The sequence below is a fragment of the Engystomops pustulosus genome, chromosome 6 (assembly GCF_040894005.1).
Source record: "Engystomops pustulosus chromosome 6, aEngPut4.maternal, whole genome shotgun sequence".
NCBI lineage: Eukaryota > Metazoa > Chordata > Amphibia > Anura > Leptodactylidae > Engystomops > Engystomops pustulosus.
In genome coordinates, this window is record NC_092416.1 from 30924321 (window position 1) to 30951938 (window position 27618).

General features: G+C 42.0%; 1 protein-coding gene across 4 annotated transcripts in view; it reads left to right on the forward strand.

Annotated features, from left to right (window-relative positions):
- Positions 1–11784, forward strand: part of LRRC4B (leucine rich repeat containing 4B) — a 113673-nt gene extending 101889 nt beyond the window's left edge. For 3 of the 4 annotated variants that reach the window (XM_072155451.1, XM_072155452.1, XM_072155453.1), the window contains 3 exons: positions 922–985; positions 5389–5472; positions 8505–11784. In XM_072155451.1, coding sequence (XP_072011552.1) covers positions 8563–10485 — 1923 coding nt within the window. In that variant the 5' untranslated portion in view covers positions 922–985; positions 5389–5472; positions 8505–8562 and the 3' untranslated portion in view covers positions 10486–11784. The remainder of the gene's footprint in view (positions 1–921; positions 986–5388; positions 5473–8504) is intronic. The other variant, XM_072155454.1, reaches the window with a different exon arrangement.
- Positions 11785–27618: the final 15834 nt, after the last annotated feature.

Genomic DNA, 27618 nt, shown 5'->3' on the forward strand with positions numbered 1-27618 from the left:
TACGCTTAGCGTATACATAAAACGTGGTGTGAATCCAGCATATACACAATGAAGTTTTCTAGATAGAACATCACTCTTTAGATGTTACTATTTCTACCCTTGGATTCCCTCTTCACCATTCTTCTTCTATCTTCTTTTTTTATACTCACTCTTCATCCTTTCTCCGTTTTCCGTTTTGCCTGACAGATCTTCAGTGCTTAGCTTTGGTCTTGTAAGCTTCACCGTAGGAACTAACAATGTTAAAGAGAACATGTCAACTTTCCTGACGTGTCTATTGCAGGATGTACAATAAAATATCAGTTGTGACTATTGTTATAAAATAATAATCCTGAAGCTAAATTCTTAAGGAAGATGCTACAGAATGGTGTCATGGGAAATACAACTATGATATGTAACAAGACAGACAGATCAGTAGAGGAGACAAAAATCCCCTTTATGAAAACAATATAATTGGGTAATGATTATTTTGCCAACTTCTGTAACACTTGTGATAAAGTAAGTTGTACTAAAAAGGGTCTCTCCACCTTTCCACCACCGATGCCGTAAGATTCTATAGTGCAGATGTAAGTACACATTCCAAAGCAAAACTTTATACATATAGAAGTATAAAGTACAAAATCCAACACTTATAGTAAATACATACAAAATTTAGTGATTGCAACCAAGAATCCGAAAACATTGTACAGCATCTCCATGTAAAGAATCATGTCGTAAGAGAGACTGGTTGGTCACCACCCTAAGTGTTGGATCAGGTCTTCGATGCCATGAAGGTTGTGGAGCATTGAGTTGGTTCCAGTTCCTCACATAGGAGAATTTTACATCAAAATAATTCAATTCAAACTGTTCTTAATTTCTATATATATTTTATACATTCTCTTTCCATAAATTTACATTTCCAACCTCTTTTATTTCTCTTTGCAGAGAAGACATTTATCTGGTTACCTTTATGGAGATAGACCAATCCACTGTTATTGAATTGACCAAGGTGAGTGTCCCTTATATTATATAACATAATGTCCATGTATGTGTTTTACATGTTACAGACATGTGATATGATCAACTTCAATATCACAAGATTTCTATCCTGCCGTTGGTTTTCTGCGGTCATCTAATGGCTGCTCTGTGAATTGTAGCCTGTAGAGGTTTTTTTTCACTCTGATATTATAGTGAATAAATTGCATGACAAACCTAAGATAGTGTGAAGATGGATGTGTCTGGAGGACTTCTTGTTTTATCTGAGTTAATGCCGGGTGCCAAAACTAAGGAACATAAAATCCCACAGTACAGTGAAACTGGAACTCCGTGAAGAAACGGAAGTGAAGGCAGTGGTATATAGAATGACAATGCTCAGTGTATAATGGGGTAGCACAGCAAAAGTTTTTGTTTGGGATATGTTGCCATCAATTTTAAGGAGTTTTCCTGGTATTCTGTAAAACCTATCGGTGCTGGGGCAGGAGTCCAAAAAAAAGTATATTACTCTGCTATCACTTCTCGTGTTGCTTTGGTACTTCCAACGTTCAGCTTCGTACAGTCACCTCCTTGGACCAAGGAACCTCACTTGTGACATGATGAAGGACCAAGGAACCTCACTTGTGACATGAGGAAGGACCAAGGAACCTCACTTGTGACATGATAAAGGACCAAGGAACCTCACTTGTAACACGATAAAGGACCAAGGAACCTCACTTGTAACATGATAAAGGACCAAGGAACCTCACTTGTAACATGATAAAGGACCAAGGAACCTCACTTGTAACACGATAAAGGACCAAGGAACCTCACTTGTAACATGATGAAGGACCAAGGAACCTCACTTGTGACATGATGAAGGACCAAGGAACCTCACTTGTGACATGATGAAGGACCAAGGAACCTCACTTGTGACATGACGAAGTACAAAGTTGGTCCTGTGAACGCTGGAACTTCTAACCAGTTGGAGGTATCAAAGTATCGGAGGGAGGCAGGAACGAAGAGCCAGAGCAGAATAAGTAATGTTTTTGGGTACCTCTGTCCTGACCCATCGAAGTCATAGCAGAATTTGGATATAAAGAATTTCTGCTTTGTAAACAGTGTTATACCTCCAGACACCCCCTACCTGATCACCCAACTGGTGAAGAAATTGGAAGTGCAAACTTTTCTAAACAACATAATTTGGTGATAATCTGTTGGGAAATGCCAATCCTGCATCCTTGATTTGTGACCTCCCAGTGGTTGCATTGTGAATAGCATTCTGTCGAAATTGTATTAAACCATAAACTAAGGGCGGACACATCTGGATACACAAGTGCTTAAAGGAAACCTACCACTTGAAGTGGCAGGTTTCCGATGGCAATACCGAGCACCAGCTCAGGGTGAGCTGGTGCCGGCGCTTATTTTTGTTAGTGTTTTAAACCGCGGTATCGCGGTTTAAAACACTTTTTAAACTTTATAGGTGGCGCAGGGAGGTACGCGCTCGGCGCTTACAATGCGCACGGCTCTCCTTCACTTCCTATGTAGCCGCACGCACGGTAAGCGCCGAGCGCGTACCTCCCTGCGCCGGCTATAAAGTTTAAAAAGTGTTTTAAACCGCGATACCGCGGTTTAAAACACTAACAAAAATAAGCTCCGGCACCAGCTCACCCTCAGCTGGTGCTCGGTATTGCCATCGGAAACCTGCCACTTCAAGTGGTAGGTTTCCTTTAAGTATAATGTATCATAAGTTGTTTCATAATTTGTTTTGATCTACTAATATTTCACTTATTCCTCATAATCCCCTATGTCAGTGGTGGCGAACCTATGGCACTGGTGCCAGAGGCGGCACTCAGAGCCCTTTTTTTGGGCACCCGGGCCATCGCCCCAGGACACCAGACAGGACTCAAAGAATCTTCCTGCAGTTCCAAGCAACTTAAAAGATGCTGCTTTCAGAAAGAAGCTGACATTTTCCATCTTTCTACTGTGTTGCTGTCCTCAGGAGGCCATTATGATTGAAAGTTGTTGAAGAACAGGGAGCAATAAGTTACTGCTTTAATTTTTGGTTGGCACCTCACAATAAATAAGGGGGGTTTTGGGTTGCTTTTTGGGCATTCGGCTGCTAAAAGGTTTGCCCCCACTGCCCTATGTCCTCCACCATTCACTGCCTGGTTTAGTACAATAGTTGAAATTGTTTTGTTATACTTTATAATGTCTTCTTCGCTTATTCTTATATGTTATTCAGTTATTAGAACTCAATACATTTTTTACAATAAAACAAGCTCAGGAATAGAAAAAACATTACAGAATTTAAATAAACGTGTTATTCACTGATATTCAGCATGTTACCGCTCCGGCGCTCCTCATAAGTCTCTGTTTACTGCACTGCTGTAATAATTTTCTGAAATTACCCGCATGACTACTACTGCCAATCATTGCGCAATGTGATACACAACAGCGATTGGCTGTCATCATTACAACTTGGCCCATTTCCAACTTGGCCTAATTTTACTGATCTTCGAAATTGAGAGAAACTTTTCCCCCATTGTTCAAAAATTCATCTATATAAATGAACAAGTCGTCTGCTAAATATGGAGAGGATAAGAGGTATTATAGAATATGGCAGCATATGTTGTTTTGATCCACAAAGCCGTGCCGGAGTGTCCTGACAAGGGGTCATGTGTCTTGTATAGTGTTTGAGTGACTTAATCCGAATCCTAACTTCCTTCATGCCGTCGGCCTGGCGTATAGCCATGACATGAACAGCGGAGTCACATTCCAATCTGCATGAATTACATTGTATGACGCGTATTGTATTGATTTTATGCGCTCTGTGTAAATGAGTAATCTCAATTTCAACAAACTAAAGCTGGCCATATATTTCAATTAAGTGTTGACCTAACACTTGCCAAGAGCTATTCCCGTAGACCCCCCATTCACGTAAATGTTTGTTAATAGAGGGAGTGGGAGTGCTGCCAGATATCACTAGTGAGCTAAAGGATCGGCAATATTGAAATCCAGCTGCTCTTGTTTTTGTACCCAAGGGACACATACCCCTCAAACTCCATACACATTACATGATTGGCTACTCCTGCCGAATTCATGGGTCTGGCTGATCTTGATCCTAAACTTTTTCAATTTTTATTTATAATGTCTTGTAGCTGAACTCAAACCATTGAGATCTTGAATATCACAGTTGCACAATGTTTATATCCTTAGAAATACATAAATAATGCATAAGACATGACCACCAGTCGTTGGTGTCGAGTGGACCATTCCATCTTATTCTCACAATCTATAATTAATGACTCAGACACACTTAACTCCAGCTTAACTTGTGGGTTGACTCGTGGTTGACCACAACTTTATTAAAGATTGGCAAGAGTGCCTTTAAATTACTTAACATCATGTAAGCATAACGAAGGACCAGAACGCCAGCCAAGCATGGAATGGGAATGTAAGTCAAGTCTCATACCCCAGATCTAGCCCCAACCTATGACTTAAAATAAATAACCAATTTAAACACGACCTTAGGCCTAAACCTAAAAACATGAGCATGGTTGGTAGAAGAAGCCTTCAGGAACCTGGGAACTGCATAAACCTCTTCTAACCTCTTAACTTTCTGCATTCTCTGGCTATATAGCTATACGCCCAAGGGCCATAGGTTACCCGGCAAAAAAAAAGAAACATTTGTCCATCCAAATAAAATGAAGCAAAAATAAAAAATTAAAGCAAAAACAAAGACAAACATCCATTCAGCACTGTTGATTCAAAGCAACCCCCTCCCCCCCCTTTGATGAAGAACACAAAATTCACCATTTTAGGTGAAAACTTTCTACCTAAATCCAAATCTGGAAATAAATCCCTCAATCATTGACCAATCTTTATTTATCTAATTTCTTATAACAATACATATCCAGGCCATCTGAGAAGTCTTTAGTACTTACCCCATGATAACTACTTCTAGGAGACCGTTCCATAGACTCACTGGGGGAGATTTATCATAAGTCTCTTTGAGCAGAATTGTTCTAGTTGCCCATTGCAACCAATCAGAGCACAGCTTTCATTTCCCCACAGCTGTTTATAAATTACATTAAAGCTGAGCTCTGATTGGTTTCCATGGACAACTAAAACATTTATACCTCAGAAACCTAAATCTCCCCCACTGCGCTTACAGTAAAGAACCCCTCTCTTTGTAGGTTTAGAAACTTTCTTTCCCATGTATATTGAGGTTTTCCGCCTGATCTTGTCCCGGATATAAATAAGTCATGGGGAAGATTTGTAAATTCCTTGAATTCCTTGTTGGCAAGTGTATCTCTTGCCTATGATTTGGTTAATACCAGACACAGGAGAATGTTTGAAATTATATCTTTCGTTTTCTTGAGTTTGATCATCTATAGGCTATCATATTGGTAATTTATTTATTTGGATTTTTTGTAGATATTCAGTAATACCAAGATTCAAGGACAGACGTGTACATTGAATATTGACAGGCATGTAGAACCGGTATACCGCAGATTCAAGGTAAGTTACTTGCCTCGGACATTAGAATTAGAGATTACGGAAAAATAATCATTCCTGACCAGACCCCAGAGCAGAGACAGTTTGACACATTGGTGGGCCCAAGCATTAGGTTACAGAGTGAAGCTACACTCTTGTCCTGGTGAAACAACCCAGCATCAAAACATCAGGTGGAAACCATCAGAAGAATATTATTTGATCCATGCATCCATTGTCGTATACAGAAAATCTGGCAGTATGTATCTGTAAACACACATTATACCAAAAACAAGACCAGGTTGTAATTACACCATGTAGGGCATCACTGGTGTGGATTGCTTGAATAGCCAACAGTTTACCCAGAGGCAGGGTCTTGCCCACCCAAGACATAGTGATGTGTATGCGGATCACTGGCCAGCCTCTATTGTAGCACAATTGCTAATAATGTTGCTGGACACATTCATAGGTTTTGTAGAGTCCATGGCTCAATGGAGCTTATTTCAACACTATAGAGCCCTGAGGTCCCATTTGTTTGCTATTTTGCTCTACATATATCATGCAAGAGAGACTAGCCTACAATTATCTTCCTGGATCTAAATATCTATCCATAGGATAGATTAACCATATTAGATTGCTTGGGGGTCCGACACTTGAGACCCTACCAGTAAGCTAATTCTGGTGGACCTTCCACCATAAACCAAAAGATGAACTATGTTTTGTTGGCCAATCTGATCAAGATTGGTGGGTTTGGCAGACAATTATGTAAAGTGTACGGCCACCTTTAGACTGTTTGTTTTTCTATGAGAATTGGGAGTAAAGCTGAAATTACACTTTGATTTTTTAGGTCAGAATCTGTTAACTTTGGGTCAAAGTAGCACCTTTGTTTCTTTCATACATAATGGTTCCTATGTCCAGCCATCAATGATTAAGGGCACAAGAAGTGGCTGAAACACACAGGGGTCATTTTTCTTTTTTATTCTTCCTTATGTTGTGTCTTTTTTGCAACTTTTTTTGGCGCATTGCAATTTTTGTGTCTTTTCTGGGACTTTTTGAAATGTGCACTGAAGTCTGTCGGACATTAGTGTATTGTCAGAGAGACACATTTATCTTCTATTGCACATTTTCTAAATGTCGCAAAATTACATTTATCTTCCCAAATTGTCTAAAATTTGAAACTTTTTTGGGGCACAAAAAACTCCAGGCGAAACCATACCTAAAGAAAACTTGCAAAATGAGACACTTGAGACAAAGCCAAAACAGACAGATAAGATAAATGACCCCCATGGACTGTTTTGTTTTTACCATCTGGATGTTTGCAATTTTGCACCAATGAAGTATTTTTTGGACACTAGGCTGGATCATTATGCTTTCTTTGATCCTGGGGACAGGTATTATTTTTTCTTTCTTTTATATTAGCGTTTATTAAAATACTGATATTTTGTTCCTAAACCAGAAAGCTCTGGGTTCTAGGTGTATCGTAGATAGGAAAGTGCAGCCATGCATGAAATATAGAAGGACATAGTAAAATCAGTATAAATAAGATATAAATACTAATACAAAATCAGTCTACAAGATGCCTACGAAAGGTTCCTTTCGAAGGACGGATTCCTCCGTCTAGAGAATATTCCTTTTATCAATGTAGAGGTTGTCCCCAGCCTACAACAGAAGTAATATCAAACCTCCCCCACCACTCTGCTTCCAACCCTTCCCGTTCTCCGTTCTTCCTACTCATGTCGCCACCACTTTGATACGCGACCAATGATTCCTTCATTCACCACTGCAACCAGTAATTCCGTCAGTGGTTACATGTCATGTTGACATATCATCACCGGGGTCAGAAGAACATAGACTGGCGGAGGACCAGGGAAGCATTGACAGGGGAATAGCAATGTGACTTATACTCCTTTTGTTCTTTTACACCATTGTAAGCTGTTTTATAAGGTTTCATGGGCCGGACAACCTCTTTAAATAGCAGTGTTATTATTGCTGAAAAATGGGAATTAGAAAAGATGGCATGCTTAATTTTACATCCCTGGAATTTTGAGCACTGCACTGTAAAATATACAAGAAAATTTCCTCTCCCATACAAGACTGTAGGGGGAGGAAGATAGCCCAGTTTTAGACCCAAAGATTTAGGATACAAAAACATATTTAGGAAAAAACTCTCAAAGCCGCTCGGCCAGCGGCCAAAAATATCCCTTTTGCCACCCGGGTAGGGAATAAAATATAACTTTTATTGGTTATTGAATAAAAATGAAAGCAACTGAACTGAATTGTTAAAATACACAAGGGGCAGTAAATCGGAGGTCGAATATAGCAGGTCGGGGATGCTTAATTGAGACTGAGATACGTAAGTATTACTGCTAGAAGGATTGATCAGTTCCCTCTCTTCTTGCGAACAAAATTGCAGTGAACATCTAAATAGAGATGAAAATTACTCTCAAGGTCATCCCTACTCTGCCTGCTCAATTTGCATAGCCTATGTGTGACTTCGACCTAGGTGAAACCTTTGAACTGCCCTATGCTGATTAAAATATTTCGCTCAACCAGGCCCTCCCGACATGTTTCGCCGAAACTGGCGTCATCAGGGGATTAGGGGCTGACTGCAAAGAATTTTGAGCACTGCACTGTAAAATATGACTCTTAATAATTGAGGATATTCTGCTGGAGAAGCTGAGACGTTTCCATTTTAATTCTGCAAAAAGATTCTTCCTTAGCCGGCTCAATACATTTTTTATGTAATGGTGGGGGGTGTCTCATACTACGTGCTTTGATGATTATTTCCATTTTCACTTTTGTCATAGTCCTTTAAATAGAAAGGATTTTTGTATGTACTGGTGCACTTCTTAGGCAATGACAGGGGAGTAATTTGTGGGGTTGTAGAGGGTGTAGTGACGCCATGGCCCAGTTGGGGGAGGGGTAATAATTCTTCCCCATACAAGGAGACAAGAACACTATATGGGATATTGGTCTACATTTAGCTTTGGGGGCCAGTTGCTTTCTGTCTTTACTACGTAATCCCTTTTTCTCATACGTTGTATTTTTTTCTGTTTAAGGCACTTGTAACTGAGATGATAAACCTGGAAGAAGAATATTGAACTATGAAAATAGAAGATGGTCACCAACCATTGCACCCACAGGATGCTTGGTTTGAAGATTTTTAGAATGATTTTGAAGCAAGTTTTACTCATCTCATGGGTCTCATCCCTGGCCCTGGGAGGAACATCACCATCTTGTCCCTCTGCCTGTTCTTGCAGCAATCAGGCCAGTCGAGTTGCATGTACACGGAAAGAACTGGTGGAAGTACCAGAAAGTATCTCAGTCAATACGCGATACCTGAACCTTCAGGAGAACATTATTCAGGTTATCAAAACAGACACTTTTAAGCACCTCCGACATTTGGAAATCTTACAGCTCAGCAAAAATCTTATTCGGAAGATTGAGGTTGGTGCTTTTAATGGACTCCCAAACTTGAGCACATTGGAGCTTTTCGATAATCGTTTGACCACTGTTCCTACCCAAGCCTTTGAATATCTATCCAAGCTAAGGGAGCTGTGGCTAAGAAACAATCCAATTGAAAGTATCCCATCATATGCTTTCAACAGAGTTCCTTCTTTGAGAAGACTTGATTTGGGAGAACTCAAGAAGTTGGAGTATATTTCTGAAGCTGCTTTTGAGGGTCTTGTGAACTTAAGATACCTAAATCTGGGCATGTGCAATTTAAAAGATATACCCAACTTAACAGCCTTGGTCAGACTGGAAGAACTAGAGTTGTCTGGAAACCGTCTAGAAATGATTCGTCCTGGTTCCTTTCAGGGTCTGACAAGCTTGCGAAAGTTATGGCTGATGCATGCTCATGTGACAACCATAGAACGCAATGCTTTTGATGACTTGAAATCATTGGAGGAACTTAATCTTTCTCACAACAATTTAATGTCTCTTCCCCATGATCTTTTTACTCCTCTTCACCGCCTGGAGCGAGTACACCTTAACCATAATCCTTGGCATTGCAACTGTGACGTTTTGTGGTTAAGCTGGTGGTTAAAAGAGACGGTACCAAACAATACGACCTGTTGTGCGCGTTGTCATTCCCCTCCGAACTTAAAAACTAGATACATAGGAGAACTAGATCAGAGTCACTTCACATGCTATGCCCCAGTAATAGTTGAGCCACCCACTGATCTCAATGTGACTGAGGGCATGGCTGCAGAGCTCAAGTGCAGAACAGGTACATCAATGACATCGGTCAACTGGTTAACACCAAATGGGACGTTGATGACTCACGGTTCCTATAGAGTACGTATTTCTGTTTTACATGACGGCACACTGAATTTTACAAATGTTACGGTACAGGACACGGGACAATACACGTGTATGGTGACAAATTCAGCAGGAAATACAACAGCATCTGCAACTCTTAACGTTTCTGCTGCGGCTGATCCAGCAACTACCGATTATACATATTTTACAACTGTTACGGTGGAGACTATGGACTCATCCCCAGAGGAAATAAAGCCTACTGATAAGGAGCCTGGTCCAACGACAACAGTTCGATGGGGGATAACATACTCTACCACGTCACTTACTCCACGAAGTACCCGATCCACAGAGAAGACATTTACTATCCCGATAACAGATGTGACAGAGAACATCATGAAAGATCTAGACGATGTCATGAAGACAACCAAGATCATCATCGGGTGCTTTGTGGCCATCACATTTATGGCAGCCGTCATGTTAATCGCATTTTACAAACTCCGTAAACAGCACCAGCTACACAAACATCACGGGCCAACACGAACTATTGAAATTATCAATGTTGAAGATGAAATACCAGCTACTGCCCCAGGAGACAACCATATGGCGCTCCCTGCTATTGAGCATGATCACCTTAACCATTATACAGCATTCAAGTCCCATTATAACAACAATACAGGAACACTTAACTGTGCCAAAAACCCCATGCTGAACTCCATTCATGAACCCCTTCTGTTCAAAAGCAGCTCGAAGGAAAATGTGCAAGAAACACAAATTTAGCTTCGCAGAAAGTTACTTAGAAAAGTTTGTTTTTCCAGAGTGCGCGAATGAAGAAGACCTAGCTACCGGCAGTTTCTCTGGGTTCTAATTCATACAAAACTCATCTTCCTGTTTCCAAAACGACCCATCCAAAACAGAGGTGCCCCCAAATCGAAGCACTGACACAAACCGAAAAACGAAGACTCTTTTGATAACTTTAAAAGGGATAATTCACTCTCTGACTACCTGATGTATTACTAAAAAACATAAAAGAAAAAAAAACACGCGAAAAGGGAAAAAGTTACGTAAAGAAAAAAAAAAGTATGAAAATGCTTATTTTGTGGTACAGCTCTTTATGTGTAAATTCTATTTCAGATTTATTTTCATCAAAGATGTTGAGAACAGGAAAACCACTCAAGAGATTTCCGATGGAGATTTTTTTTTTTTTTTTTTTTTTTAGTGTCGCTAAGGAGTCTCATCCTGGGTCTGTGACAACAGTGACATCTTTGTCCACGTAGAAAAAAAAAATACAAAATAGATTTTTTTTTTCCATTGCTCATTACCATGGGTGCCTGCTATGACAGAGAAAAAGTGGTAATGCGGTACAGGCCCCAGCGATTGTAAGATGGTTTCTTTGTAATAGCTTGGACAATGTGTAACAAGTCAGAACTGAGTATTGTGGGGAGGAATTGGGAGGAAAGTTGTTCCTTGCCACTTGATATCACCATCCTTCTCTGAGGGTTTTCATTATGCTTTTTTAAAAAATTAAATAAAATAACAAAATATCAAAAAAGGTGTTTACAACCTTGAAGAGAACTTTATTTTCAAAGGTACTGTGCCATATAACCCTTTACAGATGTGCCAATTATCTTCAGAACTTTACATAAAATGAAAACTGTATGAAAAAAAAAAGATAAAAAAAAAAAATCAGTTTTTACTAAATATTTTTGTTTTTCGGGAAAGGAACACGGAGAACTTTACGAATTTTGAAACTTCTGCCACAGGAATATTTGGGCCAGTTATTTTGTCTGGATTTCTATCAAAAAGTGTAAGGTGTGTGAAATAATGAAGTTACTATGAACTTTTTAAGTCCTCCCTCCTTTTTTTTTTTTTTTCTCTCGGGTGGGTGATTAGTTGCTTTGGATTTTTTTTTTTTTTTCGTTTTTGGAGATTTTGATTGGGTGGGAAATGTATTCTTGTTATAAGAACAGAAAAGAGTATAATATGTCTGTGGCTCTTTATTGAGACGGAAAGTAACAAGCTAAGTTGGTGACATTGCCAAGAGTCTGCAACAAAAGTATAATAAAAATGATGAAAGACGCTCTTCTTGTTGATTGACATATGTAAGTGAAATTTGCTCCCCCAATATAATATTTAGAAATATTTCATCATTTTACTCTACAGATTTTGGCCAAATTAACATTTTTTCTGTAGCCCCTACTATTCCCGAGCAAAGATTGTTGTTCATTTCAGGCCCACTGCTGTCAGGTGAGCGGTGTCAGGCTGTTTCCTCCAGTTAAGGACCACCCACCTTACAGTAGCCTATTTAGTATATCTGGTATTAAAGTTAACCTAACCTTTTCACAAGAATGGTATGGGCTAAATAAGAAGTTCCAACAGTCCTGGAATAAGGGGAGTGGCAAAGAGTTGGAGTTGGTGGAGGTGCTGAAGGTGTCTCTTGAAAGTGACCCTCGATCATCATACTATAACTATCTATTGGGGATTCTATTTCTTTGGTGCCTTCCATTCAAGTCCAAATTGCATGAGTTGCCTTCGGCAGTCCTTCACCAGTAAATGGTCGCTGGTATCTTCAGGAGTCCTAAGAATGAAATCAGGTTGATGAGTTTTGGACCAATCATCTGATGACAGTTTTCGACATGCAGTTGGTATTGCCTGTCCAAAGACATGTTCACGACCGATCCAGTGTCTGACTTCTGTTTATCTGATATTGATGTATAGGTGTATATATCAAAAAGTCCTTGAATACCCCATTCATATAACATGAAAGGAGTTGTACCAAGATCGGTGAGGTTCCTACTGCTGGGAACTCACTAATTATGAGATGGGAACCAAGCCCTACACAACAACAGGGGGTCTATTTCTCACCCAATGAATGTAGCTGCAGGTTGAGTATACATCCTACCCCTCCACTCAATGCTACGGGAGTGTTCGAAATTGTCGACCACTCGGTGGTCGAAATTGTCGACCACCAAGAACACTGGAGATATACAAGTGATGTGCTTGACAATTTCCAACACTCCCCTAGTATTGAATGGAGCAGCAGGACGTATGTTCAACCTGCGCTCAATCAGTAGGTGAGGAAAGATTGTGTGGGCCTGATTATGTGATCGTTGGGGATCCAGCAGTTGGACCCCACTGATTAGAATGTCATCCCTTGCCTGCATGACAATAAAACCTGGGAGAGCCAATTTAGCTGAAAAATTACTTTGATGCAGGTAGATTTACATGAAGATCTCTGCCAGGTTTGAGACTATAGTAAAAAGAGTGGGCTGAAGGGTTTATGCCAGCTGCCTGCAAAATGGCTTATCGGGTGGAAATCCACCAAAACTGGTGAAAACGGGGCTTTATAAATGCCTTTTCTGGCAGAAAACTGGTGGAGAAGACACAGTGGGGCACATTTACTTACCCGGTCCTGTCGCGATCCCACGGTGCATTGTCCAAGGAAGATTCGGGTCTGCCGCCATTCACTAAGCTCGGGCGCCCGTGTTCCTGCATCCGTCGCTTCCGCGCTGAGGTTCCCCCGGAGTTCGCCTTCTTATTCCCGGTGCATGTGAGTGCTTGATCTTGTGACACAAATCCTTTTTTAAATTCTGCGGTTTGCGGTTTGTTAGAATCCGCCGGATTGTCCGACGGCCAGATTGTCCGTTTGTCCGGCAGTCCGATTTCTGCCATGTGCAAACCAATGCGCCAAAATCTGATCGCATGCGCCAAAATCCCGGGGGAATTCGGTGCAAAACGGAAAGCGTTGGGAAACCCGATGAAAATGCGTCCGACTGACCCTTAGTAAATGAGCCCCAGTATGTCCGCCTTAGTATGCACCAATTTAGGGATTTTTTCTCAGTTAACCAAAAGAGTCTATCAATAATTGATTGCAATATTGAGATGGGGAATGTCATGAAAACCCTACATCTATGTGGTGGACGCTGGACATGTATTGACCCTGAAAGGAGGAATAAGTTGATTCATCTGAGCTGATTGTATTCCAAGAAAGAATTCCATGATTAATTGGGACAGTTCACACACAGCGAACCTCTTACTTTAAATGCATCTGTATGGACTTCCTAAGTATAATGAGATATTACACTAAAGACCCAGACTCACGCTTCTTCACATTAGTGGTTTGTCAGGGGAATCCTTTAATGGAGCCGCATTAAATTAAGCAAAGACCTGAAGACATACAAACCATTCAATGACGTGTGAGGTCATCGCCTGCTTCTCTTCTGCATTCAAGTTATTCAGCTGCTACATGAATGGCATGAAGAATCTAGAACGTTAACATATAACAGCACATTTTTACTTTTAGGAATCTGCATATTTTGAAAGGGGTATTCCACTGATAATTAAATTAAACTTGGCGTAGGATCAGGCATGCTAGATAGATATGGTTTTCAGATTATCACATTCCGGAGAATGAGATGAGAAAAGTCTACGACATTATAATGGATCAGGGAGCACTATTCTTTACACAGGTTCTAACAGTCATAGAGTGTCAAAATGTAAAAACAATGCTGTGCATAAACAGCATTTTAACTGAGATTATTAACATGTGATTTTGAAATCTATAATTAAAAAAAAAAATTATTCACTTATTGAAACATTTGCTTTGGCATATACACTCACCGGCCACTTTATTAGGTACACCATGCTAGTAACGGGTTGGACCCCCTTTTGCCTTCAGAACTGCCTCAATTTTTCGTGGCATAGATTCAACAAGATGGCATCACACAGTTGCCGCAGATTTGTCGGCTGCACATCCATGATGCGAATCTCCCGTTCCACCACATCCCAAAGATGCTCTATTGGATTGAGATCTGGTGACTGTGGAGGCCATTTGAGTCCAGTGAACTCATTGTCATGTTCAAGAAACCAGTCTGAGATGATTCCAGCTTTACGACATGGCGCATTATCCTGCTGAAAGTAGCCATCAGATGTTACAGGGTACATTGTGGTCATAAAGGGATGGACATGGTCAGCAACAATACTCAGGTAGGCTGTGGCGTTGCAACAATGCTCAATTGGTACCAAGGAGCCCAAAGAGTGCCAAGAAAATATTCCCCACACCATGACACCACCACCACCACCAGCCTGAACCATTGATACAAGGCAGGATGGATCCATGCTTTCATGTTGTTGACGCCAAATTCTGACCCTACCATCCGAATGTCGCAGCAGAAATCGAGACTCATCAGACCAGGCAACGTTTTTCCAATATTCTACTGTCCAATTTCGATGAGCTTGTGCAAATTGTAGCCTCAGTTTCCTGTTCTTAGCTGAAAGCAGTGGCACCCGGTGTGGTTTTCTGCTGCTGTAGCCCATCTGCCTCAAAGTTCAACGTACTGTGCGTTCAGGGATGCTGTTCTGCCTACCTTGGTTGTAACGGGTGGCAATTTGAGTCACTGTTGCCTTACTATCAGCTCGAACCAGTCTGCCCATTCTCCTCTGACCTCTGGCATCAACAAGGCATTTCCGTCCACAGAACTGCCGCTCACTGGATGTTTTTTCTTTTTCGGACCATTCTCTGTAAACCCTAGAGATGGTTGTGCGTGAAAATCCCAGTAGATCAGCAGTTTCTGAAATACTCAGACCAGCCCTTCTGGCACCAACAAGCATGCCACGTTTAAAGGCAATCAAATCACCTTTCTTCCCCATACTGATGCTCGGTTTGAACTGCAGGAGATTGTCTTGACCATGTCTACATGCCTAAATGCACTGAGTTGCCGCCATGTGATTGGCTCATTAGAAATTAAGTGTTAACGAGCACTTGGACAGGTGTACCTAATAAAGTGGCCGGTGAGTGTAAAGGGCTACTATATTTTAGGGCAAGTTTTATTATTGATTTTTGGTTAAAAAGTTTTGTGCATTTACACATCGGGTAGATTTATGTTGGTCCCACCCCTCTTGCTTCGAGCTTTTGATATACATCCAACAAGGTGGGTGCACCAAGCAAAGTCCTATGCCAGGTCCTGTGCCTTGATCCACTCCATGCCCCGGCATAGCCCCCTACCCACCCAAGTGGTGTAAAGGGGAAATTAGTCGCAATTCCCAGCTCTGAACCAGGAATTGGTGTAGCATTCAGGCGTACAAACTGTGATAAATCTCCCTCATTGTGCCTATCCCATAAGATGATAAACACCAACCCCCTCCTTCCCAAGGGACTGATGCAGGCTATGGACAGTGCTCACCACACCACCAGCCTGCACCCATACACCCATTAAAGGGAATCTCTCACCAGTTGTGACCATTAAACTCTGAAGACAGATAGTGTCCCTTGAGATCTAGGTAATAATACCTTTGTGTGTGTTTAAGTAGCAGCCGGACTGTGAACAGTTCTGCATTTCATCTGGATTCGGAGCACTCTGGTGCACAGGTGTGTGAGATATCTTCACTGCTGCACAGCCCCTCCCTTTTGAGTACCTGTTGTAGAATTCAAAGATCAGCTGTTATAGCTGTGATAGCAGTGACTCAGAGCAGGGGGAGGGGTTGTGTGATATATTTATTTATATATCATATTATGCAGGGCTGTACAGATCATGGAGGACATTTACAAATAAAATAAGACATTACAGAGTAATAACATAATCAGATGAAACAATAGAATAGAAGATCCTTCACACAAGAGCTTCCAGTCGATTACGATGAAGGGGGACACACAGAAAGTGATGTGTGCAGCCGATATATATTTATGTTTGGCGGTCGTGAAGGGAAGTATTGAGAGATCTCACAGACCGAGACCTCTCCATGCGTGGTGGGTGTCAGTTGTATGACACAGCTGACACCTGCCGAGAGCTGCTGCAGCCGGTGCTGCCACCAATCATGGCAGTCAATGTATTGGAGCCTAACAGGTCTGCAGATGGGTGCCGCCATCTTTAAATGGCTCCCAGCGGCCTCCATGACGTCACCAGAAATTGACGATCTCAACAATGAAAATTTGCTAGTTATGTATTAGCTTGATAGTTCGATGTAGTGCTCTCCAGAGAATATGTGCAGCTCGGAAGAAGTCCTGGAGATGTGAGTGGGAGATTTGGATTTGAAAAAAGAAAGTAATCTCAGATCACTTAGATTAGAGAATTGAATACCACTGGTTGGGCGATAGACTGAGATGAGAGAGGAAAGGAAGGGAGGTACAGCACTGTGTAGAGCTTTGTGGATGAGGATGGATAATTTGGATTGAACATGGAAGTTGATGGGCAGCTAGTGCAGGGTCTGAAACACAATGGGGCACATTTACAAAGAAAGTAGGAAACTGCACTAAAAGTGCTCTGCCTGTGTATACACTGTAATGCTGATTGATTAAGAACGTGCACCAGAAATCATGAATCTGTCGCTTCCCTGCACTGGCCCAACAGAGTTCACCAACTTTTTTGTGGTGCACCTTTAATATAGGGTTCGCGACAGACTTTGCATGTTAAATCTGGTGCACCTGAACACCCGCATGATGACTAGCGCAGCCGTACCACAATTGTGTTGCATTCACCAGAAATAAGTCTCAGACACTTCTTAAATACTTGTACAAGCAGTTTCCACTGAAAAGAACGGGCAAAGTCTTACAGAAAACTGTCGCAAAGCCCTTAGTAATTGTGGGTTATGTGTAGCTTCCGGATTGATAGATCATTCTGGCTGCAGTATGAAGAATTGTAGAAGAGAGAGATTAGTAAGCAGAAGACCGATTAGTTGCACATTTAAAGAAAATATAGTTTAAAAATATAGTCAAAAATACAATATAGTTTCAAATATTGAATAATTACCTTAATAAACTCTTCACACCCTGTAAGTTTTAAGATCTATTTTGCAAAATTTTATGCTTAACCGATAAAAAAAGTTTTAGTTCCTGTCATGTGGTGACATCGGTGTAATCGGATCGTCTTTTTTAAGGAGGTAAATTCTAGACTGTAACCAGAGGAGCCGCAGGCTTAACTCAGCGTTTATGAGCCTCTGCCGCACACAGCAGCCGGCAGGCGCAATGTGACGAGCCACAAGCAGCCATGGCAGAGAAGAGAGAGAAGCTCTGCTGCACGGGAATAGAAAAGGTGAGTCTCTGATTTTTTTTCTCTTTTCCAATTTAACTTCAAATGGGTGGGATTTGGACCATCAGGGGAGAGAGCTAAGGAAAAAGGGGCACCTATAAGGTATTAGCTATAAGGTTACTAATGAACTAATGGTTTTGAAAATAGACAGTTGGGTATCACTAAATACAGACCTCAAGCAAATGATCAGATTTTCAGCATCCAGTCTCCAAACTTGAGGGTGGATCTTTATAATTGCAACTGGTTTAGCACAGGCTAAATTGGTTTGTGGATTTCAAGGGGTCCCAGTTTTTTTTACCCTTTACCCTTTTACAGAGAGGTGAACTCCCAAGGTCATGGTCAGTGGTTGACTGGGGGATACAGGAACAAGAGGTGGAGAATGAAATAGGAACTTGGATACCAGGAACACATGTGAAGTAAAGCCACCACGAAAGGAACAGGGCACAGACATCAGGAACAGTCCAAAAGCTAGAATCAGAAACACAAAAAAAATTGTGGACCAGAAGGAGGGTTCAGACAAAATCAGAAGGTACAGGAGCAATGCAGGAGTCAAGTAAAATTCTTAACCATTGTTGCACTCTTTATGTGCAGTGGTGACAAAATAATAGAGGAGTAAATCAGAACAACAAATTCAGACTTAAATAGGCCTCCAGGATCAAATGGCATCCTACCAGTTATATTCTGAGAAGAGCCCAGTGTGGGCCTGGAACACATCTTCAGAACACAATAAAAGAAAGGACTTCATTCTCTCTGCTATGATTATTACATGGAGCACAGGAGAAGAGGTACGCTTCATTTTTAACATCTAAGTGACTATTAATCCTGTCACTGGGGAAGAGGTAAGTAACAGCACAGTTCTAGACACTTATATGGAGAGATTTGAGGAGCCTGGTGTCTTGGAAAAGAAATATGTACAAACATATGTATAGACATTATAGATGCAACATCCCCCACCGGGGCCTAGCCTTTTCTTGGGGCCTGGAAGCAGCCGGGGCCCAGAATACCGGAGTGGCTGGCGGTTGCGGCCTAGGCACGCTGATGTCATGGTGCTTGGTATGGGGACCGGAGGGCTGTCCTACAGCCTGGCAGGTCTCCAGCAGGTGGTGTGTGCAAGAAATATGGAGGGAGAGGCTGATGCACTGGTTCTCCCTGGAGCAACCCCTGAGGTATCTGTAAGATAAGTCCCTGGGTAATGGATGGTTGAGCCCTTGATGGTAGACAGCCGTATCCAGGTATCATACAGAGGCAACGTTGTGCAAATCAACTTACAGTTCTTTATTGAACAACAGGTAGCAGGCAACGGGCCTGAACGGTCAAACAGCAGATTCAGATTTTGGTACTGGAGTGGTCATGGAGAGTGGTCCTCAGGAATAGTGCACCAGCCTGGTAGTAGATGCAGGCTGGGAGAATTGGGGTGGAGCTGTGTCCAAACTGTGGAAGCTGCAGCTCTGGATTAGAGTCTCCTGACTCAGTTCCTGGGATTGGTTTCGGTGACAGCACTAAAGGTGTACTGAGCACTGAGTCTCCATTCACTCTGTCCATGTGCTCAAAGACCATGTGCTCCCCCTGGTCAGGTGGTAGCACCTCTCCAATCACACTCCAGTTTATAATACAGCCAACTGACTGGATAACACTTTACACCATTTAACTATTGCCTTTCCAGGCAGAGGGTACAGATGCAATTGCATAATCTCCCAGTGCTAGAAACTTACTAGAAGGCTCATGACTCCCTCGGACGGCTCCTAGCCTGGAAAGGGCGCTAATCGCAACTACCAGCCTGCCTATGTATTGGCAGGGGTGTTGCATAGAGATCTATCTAATGATCATTATATAGCAACTAAATATGGTCAGGAAACATCCTCCCTCTAATGTAAGAGTAGTTGGGCTCTGCACAAGATATTGCAAGAATATAAAAAATGATGACTCCTAGATTACTGAAAAAGCAACAAATATTAGCAGACTTTATATTTATTCCCATTACTCTTAAATGATTAAAAATAAAACACTCAAATGTGGCAATTTTCTATTTTGTTTAGGCAACTGCTCTATCTTGAGCTAAAGGAAAGTTGACAGCAAAACTGCAGACGGTGAAAGGTATAGGGGCAGATTTACTTACCCGGTCCGTTCGCGATCCAGCGGCGCGTTCTCTGCGGTGGATTCGGGTCCGGCCGGGATTCACTAAGGTAGTTCCTCCGCCTCTGCGCTGAAGTTCCCCGGAGGCGCGCTGGAATGCCCTGAAATTCACCGGCCTATATCTGGTGAAGGTAAGTGTAATTTTCGCAACACATTTTTTTTCTTAAATGCGGCAGTATTTCCGAATCCGTCGGGTTTTCGTTCGACAACGCCCCCCGATTTCCGTCGCGTGCATGCCGGCGCCGATGCGCCACAATCCGATTGCGTGCAAATCGGCGCAAATCGGAAATATTCGGGTAACACGTCGGGAAAACGCGAATCGGGCCCTTAGTAAATGACCCCCATAGTCCGTGAAGATCTGTGTAACCATACCAGCAGATCTTTGAAAAATGCATCAATTTTCCAGGGTTGTAGCGGGACTTAAATATTCTCCTGTTTGATCTCTGCATTCAAACTTATCTCCAACCCCATAGTCTATGCAATATATAATCAGAATCCTTCTACAACTCTTACTCAGAGTACAGTCCAGCTACTGTCAGGGAATATCATTTTTTTTTCACAGTCCTCCTACTATAAAGGCATGAACCCAAATAATGGCTGGAATTGGGTGTCACACATAAATATGTGGTCAAAATAAAGGTGGTCCGGCAACTTAAACTGCTTAAATCTTTAAATGCCCTTTTTTTAACAGAGAGCACTAATAATAAGTATAAATTCACTTCCAGCTTCTTCATTTTCTTTAGAAATATGCCCTCTTAGGAATTCTGCGTTGCTTACGTATTTAGGTCATATTCCTTCAACCATCTGAGTGCAAAAAAAAAAACTGCTAAATATACCGGCCTAAAATATTCTGATACTAGAAATAGCGATCCTCTAATTTATATATTTCCTCTAAATCGGAAGCAAAGTGGAATGAATTTTGGTGAACCCTTAAAGGGGCACTACAGGTATTTCTCTTTTTGTAATTTCATTCTGTTCCTTTCCCATCAATACATATTATTCAGACAATGAAATTCATGGTAATGAATAATTTCATGGTAACTCCCTGTGCATCACAATTATTTTGGATGGGGGGTTCACCATTTAAGACTACAAGGCCTGGAATAACAGCAATTCCTTGTGAACCTCCCTGAACTGTGATTAATTCCAACTTTTGGCCTCCTCCATGCCAAGTGGACGCTTAGGGGCGCCAAGGCAGGCGTTGCCAAGGGCAAAGTGGGGCATCGTGGGGTGTTCCTGCCCAGCGCCTGTGCACTCCCCATAGCCCTCACTCACATCTCCTGGATTCTGTCTGTGCTCCGCCTCCCAGCTTGTAGTCTGCACGCTGCTTCACCGCAGGCGCGCGCTCCCGCCACTGGGGGGCGCACGCGGACTTCTCAAGCCTTAAAGGGCCAGCGTCCTGCTGATTGGCTCCTGCTAATCCAGCTCGCCCTTATAATCCGGCACCTCCCTTCACTCCTCTCCGGATCTTCTCCTAGGATCTCCTATGGTTTCCATGCCAGGCTTCTCGAAGCCATTCCTATGGAAGAGAAAGCCCATTAGCATTTCCAGACGCTATGCTGTGTTCCTGTGTGTCTCCAGCGTTCTCATGCGCTCCTGGTGTGTCCTGTCTTCCAGCGTTTCCAGACGCCTCTGTGTCTCCTATCTCCAGCATTCCCATACGTTACTGGTGTTCCTATCTCCAGCTTTACCAGTGTTCCTCTGTGTTCCTGTCTCCAGCGTTACCTGGGTACCTCCGTGCCAGCATTACCAGTGTTCCTCTGTGTTGCTGCTGTCATCCCAGACTGTTTCCTGCACATCCCTGTACCTTGGCTGCCACCGTGGGCCTCATGCTATATCCTGCGGTGGTCTAGGGGGTCCACTGGTCCACAGACTCCACCCTCCGGACTTTTCCCATAGAGACTTTTAGTTCTGTTGTCTGGGTGAAAATCTGCAGAAGAAACTCCTTTATAATACAGATGCCACTGCTCAGCCACCTGACAAACTGGCCGATTGTATCTGGTTCCGGAATGACGGCGGAATAACTGCCATTAATCCCGCAGCCATTCTGCAACGTCCGAGGGTGCCCTTAGTGTCTTTAAAGCTCATGTCTTTTTCCGACCTTTACCCCCAGTATGTTTGCTTTTATATACATAAAAGATATATAAATACATATACATACACCCATATGCACTTTTATAGACTCAAGCACACAAGAACCTTTCTACACTGATTTCTGACATATATAGCTACATATGCACACGCTAATACTGAACAAACATTCACTTATGCTGGAGGCAGGAGTTTCATTAGCAGATCAAAATTTCCCCAAAGAAGAAGGTGTAGAAAATCCTCCTGCACAGGAGGAGGTGGCACAGCTGAGACAGGAAGCACAGAGAGTTTCTGCATCCTGTGCTCTACACCCCTCCCCTTCCTCACTGACCTGACTACTGAAGGAGATGGAGAGGCACAGCTCTAGCAGTGTTTGTCTGACTCCCTTCTCTGTTCAGCACCCCTCTGGTTGTTCCCCCTGTTCGGCATCCCGAAATGGCCATGATAGAGATATGGATAACCACATCCACCTCCTAAAAGGCAGAAATTGTACAGTCTCTAGCTGTCTATGTGCTGTCTAGCTGAGACGTCATGTGATAACAGACAACAAATAGTAAAGCAATTGTAAACTTAAATTCCTGGAGTGTTACTTTAATATTACTAATCTTACATCTATCCACAGGAAAGGGCACCGGTAGAGATCTGACTGCTGGGACCTCCATCTCTCCAGAGCGGATCCCGTTCTCACTGATGGGTGGGGAGCCAGCATGCCTGTCCTACCGCTTCACCCATCAGTGAGACCTACATTCTCATAATCTGTGGGGCTCCAAGCAGTTGGACCCTCACCAAACAGGTATCTGTGGATATGAGCTAACGTAAATATTTAGGAAAGCCCCTTTAAGTGAAAGATAAACCCTCCTAGACTTTCCTCTCCGCTATGCTACATCTTAACAGGTGGAGAAGAGAATAAGGGGATCACTTACTTTACTCCTGCACCTGTCATACTGATGAAAGGGAACTAAATGCCACTTTACCTGTAACCTGTAACAAGCCGGGCACCTCTCATGAATATAATGTATGAGCCGGACAGATCATCACATTACCATCTGTAACTAGTGATCGCACACAGAATTGTGAAGAGTAATATGATAAGTGACCTTTCCAGCTCGGCTGCATCTGGAGCACGGAGAGAGCCGTCATGTTAAAATCACGAAACACAACTCACTGAAAAAGGGCAAAAAATTGGAAAAATCTAGAAAAACACGTCCACACATGCCAGCACAGGATTATCTCTTTCTCCATGATGGGATTGTTCTTCTGCGCCATGGTAAGTGTTATTCTTAAAGTGATCATAAAGGCAAAGTGGGGCATCTATCAATTTTGGCACAGGGTCCATATTTTTGGTGCACAAATTTTGCTATAATTTTCACTGGGATATTAGATTGTGGTGTATGGACTGGACGCATGACCGAAAATGGTTTAAACTAACTCCCAATTTATGAAGGGGAAGGAGAATTCCACAGACCAGATTTTTGTAAGCTTCTAAGAATGTACCAAAAATTACGCCAAAAAAATGTCTTGGAAAACTAAAAATGCAGGAAGAGTGTTGAATACCCAAGTGACACCTGGTAATGCTCTGGCTCCTGGTTCCTGCATTTCTCCAGAACTTCTAGGCTTTGGTGTATGAGCTCCGTTTTGAGCTGCCACAGCATGTGATATAGCGGAAGTGACATCTAGGAGGAGCTGCTAACTTGGCAATTGCAGTTTCTAGGTTAGGGGTGGTCCTAACGCTATGCTAGTTCCACCAGACATCGCTGAGGTGTCACCACATGCTGCTGCTCAAGATCTGTTCCCTAACTGCTAGACCTGGGGTCAGGAACCTATTTGGCTGAGAGAGCCATGAACCCGACCATTTTAAAATGTTATTCCGTAAGAGTCGTACAATATGCACATGCCCCCAAGCAGATAGGCAGTCCCAGAGTCACGGGTGCCCCTGCGATCTACATCTCGGATTGCAGGCACACCTGTGCCCCTCTCCGTGGCGGCTCCCCTTTCTGAGCTCACTCAACTCACCACTGTCCCGGCCAGCCAGCACACGCACCGGCACTCACAGCTTAAAAGGGCCAGTGCTCCGCTGATTGGCGCTGGCCACTTCCCCGTTTCCTATAAAGACCGGCGGCTCCAAGCTTTCCCGGGCCAGATCTTAGTGCCTCATGCCTATGAGGAAGCTTGTCCCAATTTTTCCTTCCGAAGTGTTGACCTCCCGTTGGGACCCCAAACCTGTTCCTGATTCTGCCCCTTCACTTCCAGCCCTGGTCTCTTGCTCCATCCCCGACCTTGCGTCATTGCCGCCTGCCTTGACCGTCTTTCTGTTCTTGACCACAACACTGCCTAGTAAGTATCTCTGGGAACTCCTTCAAGACTGTTGGAAGACCATTTCAGGTGACTACCTCTTGAAGCTCATGAAGAGAATTCCAAGAGTGTGCAAAGCAGTAATCACAGCAAAAGGTCGTTAAGAATATAAGACATATTTTCAGTTGTTTCACACTTTTTTGTTAAGTATATAATTCCACATATGTTAATTCATAGTTTTGATGCCTTCAGTGTGACTCTACAATTTTTATAGTCATCAAAATACAGAAAACTCTTTGAATGAGAAGGTGTGTCCAAACTTTTGGTTGTACTGTATATAAATATTGTCCCCCTCCTGTGCCCCCTGGAGTAAATCAATAAACAATGTGTCCTTTCAGTCATTTTAAAAATAAGTGCCCTCTGTTATAAAATAATATACCACTTACCTCTCCTGCTGTCTCCCGGCTTCTGTGGACAATGTGATGACAGAGAGCTCATTGCAGCGGTCCTGTGCAGGACTCTCATTATCAATGTTATCCACGTCTTAAAGCCACACATTGTATTGATTCTAGTATAACCAGGTCAAGGTGTCCAATTGCCGGGTACTAGAAATGGCCTTGATTGTTGGGGATATGTTACACTGGTGGTAATGTATCTAAGCAGTATCTTTGGTTCTGATATTGTATCTAAGCAGTAGCTTTGGTTCTGGTATTGTATCTAAGCAGTATCTTTGGTTCTGGTATTGTATGTAAGAAGTAACTTTGGTTCTGGTATTGTATGTAAGCAGTATCTTTGGTTCTGGTATTGTATATTAGCAGTAGCTTTGGTTCTGGTATTGTATCTAAGCAGTATCTTTGGTTCTGGTATTGTATGTAAGAAGTAACTTTGGTTCTGGTATTGTATGTAAGCAGTAACTTTAGTTCTGGTATTGTATATTAGCAGTAGCTTTGGTTCTGGTATTGTATCTAAGCAGTATATTTGGTTCTGATATTGTATGTAAGCAGTAACTTTGGTTCTGGTATTGTATGTAAGTAGTAACTTTAGTTCTGGTATTGTATAGAAGCAGTAGCTTTGGTTCTGGTATTGTATGTAAGCAGTAGCTTTGGTTCTGGTATTGTATATAAGCAGTAGCTTTGGTTCTGGTTTTGTATCTAAGCAGTAACTTTGGTTCTGGTATTGTAAATAAGCAGTAGCTTTGGTTCTGGTATTGTATATAAGCAGTAGCTTTGGTTCTGGTATTGTATCTAAGCAGTTACTTTAGTTCTGGTATTGTATATAAGCAGTAGCTTTGGTTCTGGTTTTGTATCTAAGCAGTAACTTTGGTTCTGGTATTGTATCTAAGCAGTAGCTTTGGTTCTGGTATTGTATTTAAGCAGTTACTTTAGTTCTGGTATTGTATATTAGCAGTAGCTTTGGTTCTGGTATTGTATGTAAGCAGTAACTTTGGTTCTGGTATTGTATGTAAGCAGTAGCTTTGGTTCTGGTATTGTATATTAGCAGTAGCTTTGGTTCTGGTATTGTATGTAAGCAGTAGCTTTGGTTCTGGTATTGTATCTAAGCAGTATCTTTGGTTCTGGAGTTGTATATAAGCAGTAGCTTTGGTTCTGGTATTGTATGTAAGCAGTAGCTTTGGTTCTGGTATTGTATCTAAGCAGTAACTCTAGTTCTGGTATTGTATGTAAGCAGTAACTTTAGTTCTGGTATTGTATATTAGCAGTAGCTTTGGTTCTGGTATTGTATATAAGCAGTAGCATTGGTTCTGGTATTGTATATTAGCAGTAGCTTTGGTTCTGGTTTTGTATCTAAGCAGTAACTTTGGTTCTGGTATTGTATCTAAGCAGTAGCTTTGGTTCTGGTATTGTAAATAAGCAGTAGCTTTGGTTCTGGTATTGTATATAAGCAGTAACTTTAGTTCTGGTATTGTATATTAGCAGTAGCTTTGGTTCTGGTATTGTATCTAAGCAGTTACTTTAGTTCTGGTATTGTATATTAGCAGTAGCTTTGGTTCTGGTATTGTATGTAAGCAGTAACTTTGGTTCTGGTATTGTATATAAGCAGTAACTTTGGTTCTGGTGCTGTAAGTCTATAAGTGACCTCTATTCTTCCAGGAGAGTCCAGCTCAAACAGCCTATCCATTCGGTTATAATAATAAATGTATTTAGATAGCGCCATCATATTCCGCAGCGCTGTATAGATGATGGGGGACATATACAAATAACACAAGACATTTCAGAGTAATAACATTATCAGATTTACATTAGAATCCATAAGAAACCAGTTACAAATGCACTGACATTAATTCTATAAGTAAAATCTTTGCTATCCAGCATTTTGTGTTGATTTATAACTAATAATAGAGAAATGTTGTTTTGTAGGGAGATGTAATTTGGCACCTATAGACTTCCATGATGTTGGCAGAACATACTGCCCTCAGTGTCTCTTGCTTTGGTGCCTCCACATTATGAGGCCATGAGTCTCTGTTATTTTAATATTTACAACTTAACCAGTGCAGGAAAGTGACTTGAATATATAAGGTGTAATACTGGATTGGAACGACTAGAGGGCACCAGAGTCCAGAAACGTTCTCTTCCTTACAGAAGCGGCAGCACAGGAGGAGGTAGGTACACTGCGCCCATCACCGGTCATTCTTCCTGTATCCAGTCTCATCTTCCCTTCTGTCGCTTTTCCACTCATTCCTCGTGCTAGTAGCTGTACTATACCTTCCTCCCGGTTCACCCTATCAGTTCCTTGACCACTTTTCCTCTTGGCTCCCTCACTTTCTATCCTGTGAGATTCCAACCCTCATCATGGGAGACTGCAACATCCCTATTAAATCATATTCAGAGATTCCATTCATCCATGGATAAATCCATGAATTCCTCTTTCCATTTATTATAACTGAATGGTTGGGCATTCCCTATCCCACATCTGTAGTTTACTGATAAACCTTTGCCAAAAAACCTCTCCTGTTACCATGTTGAGATATCATCCTAAATATGGGGGCATTTATTCATTTGGGCGCAGGAAAATATAATTTTCAGTCGGATGTAAGTTTGTGGCATATGGGATTAATGATTTGGTGCACGAACAATAAGGTTTAGAATTGTCTCCCCATTCATGAAGGTGAAGTAGAATTGTGCCACAAAACAAGTTGGTAAATAGAAGCGGCACAAAAGTGGCGCCACAATTTTGCACCTGAAAACAGAACGCTGCAAATGTCGGGAAAAAACACCAAAATTGTGGTGCTGACACATAAATAATGTGCAAGAGGCACCGCTATGTTGTAATTAGCCTGCGACACGGCCGCGTCATAGCGCCATGCACGCAAGCAGAGAGCATAGACGTGCCTCTGCCCGCACTGGCCGGAAAGCTG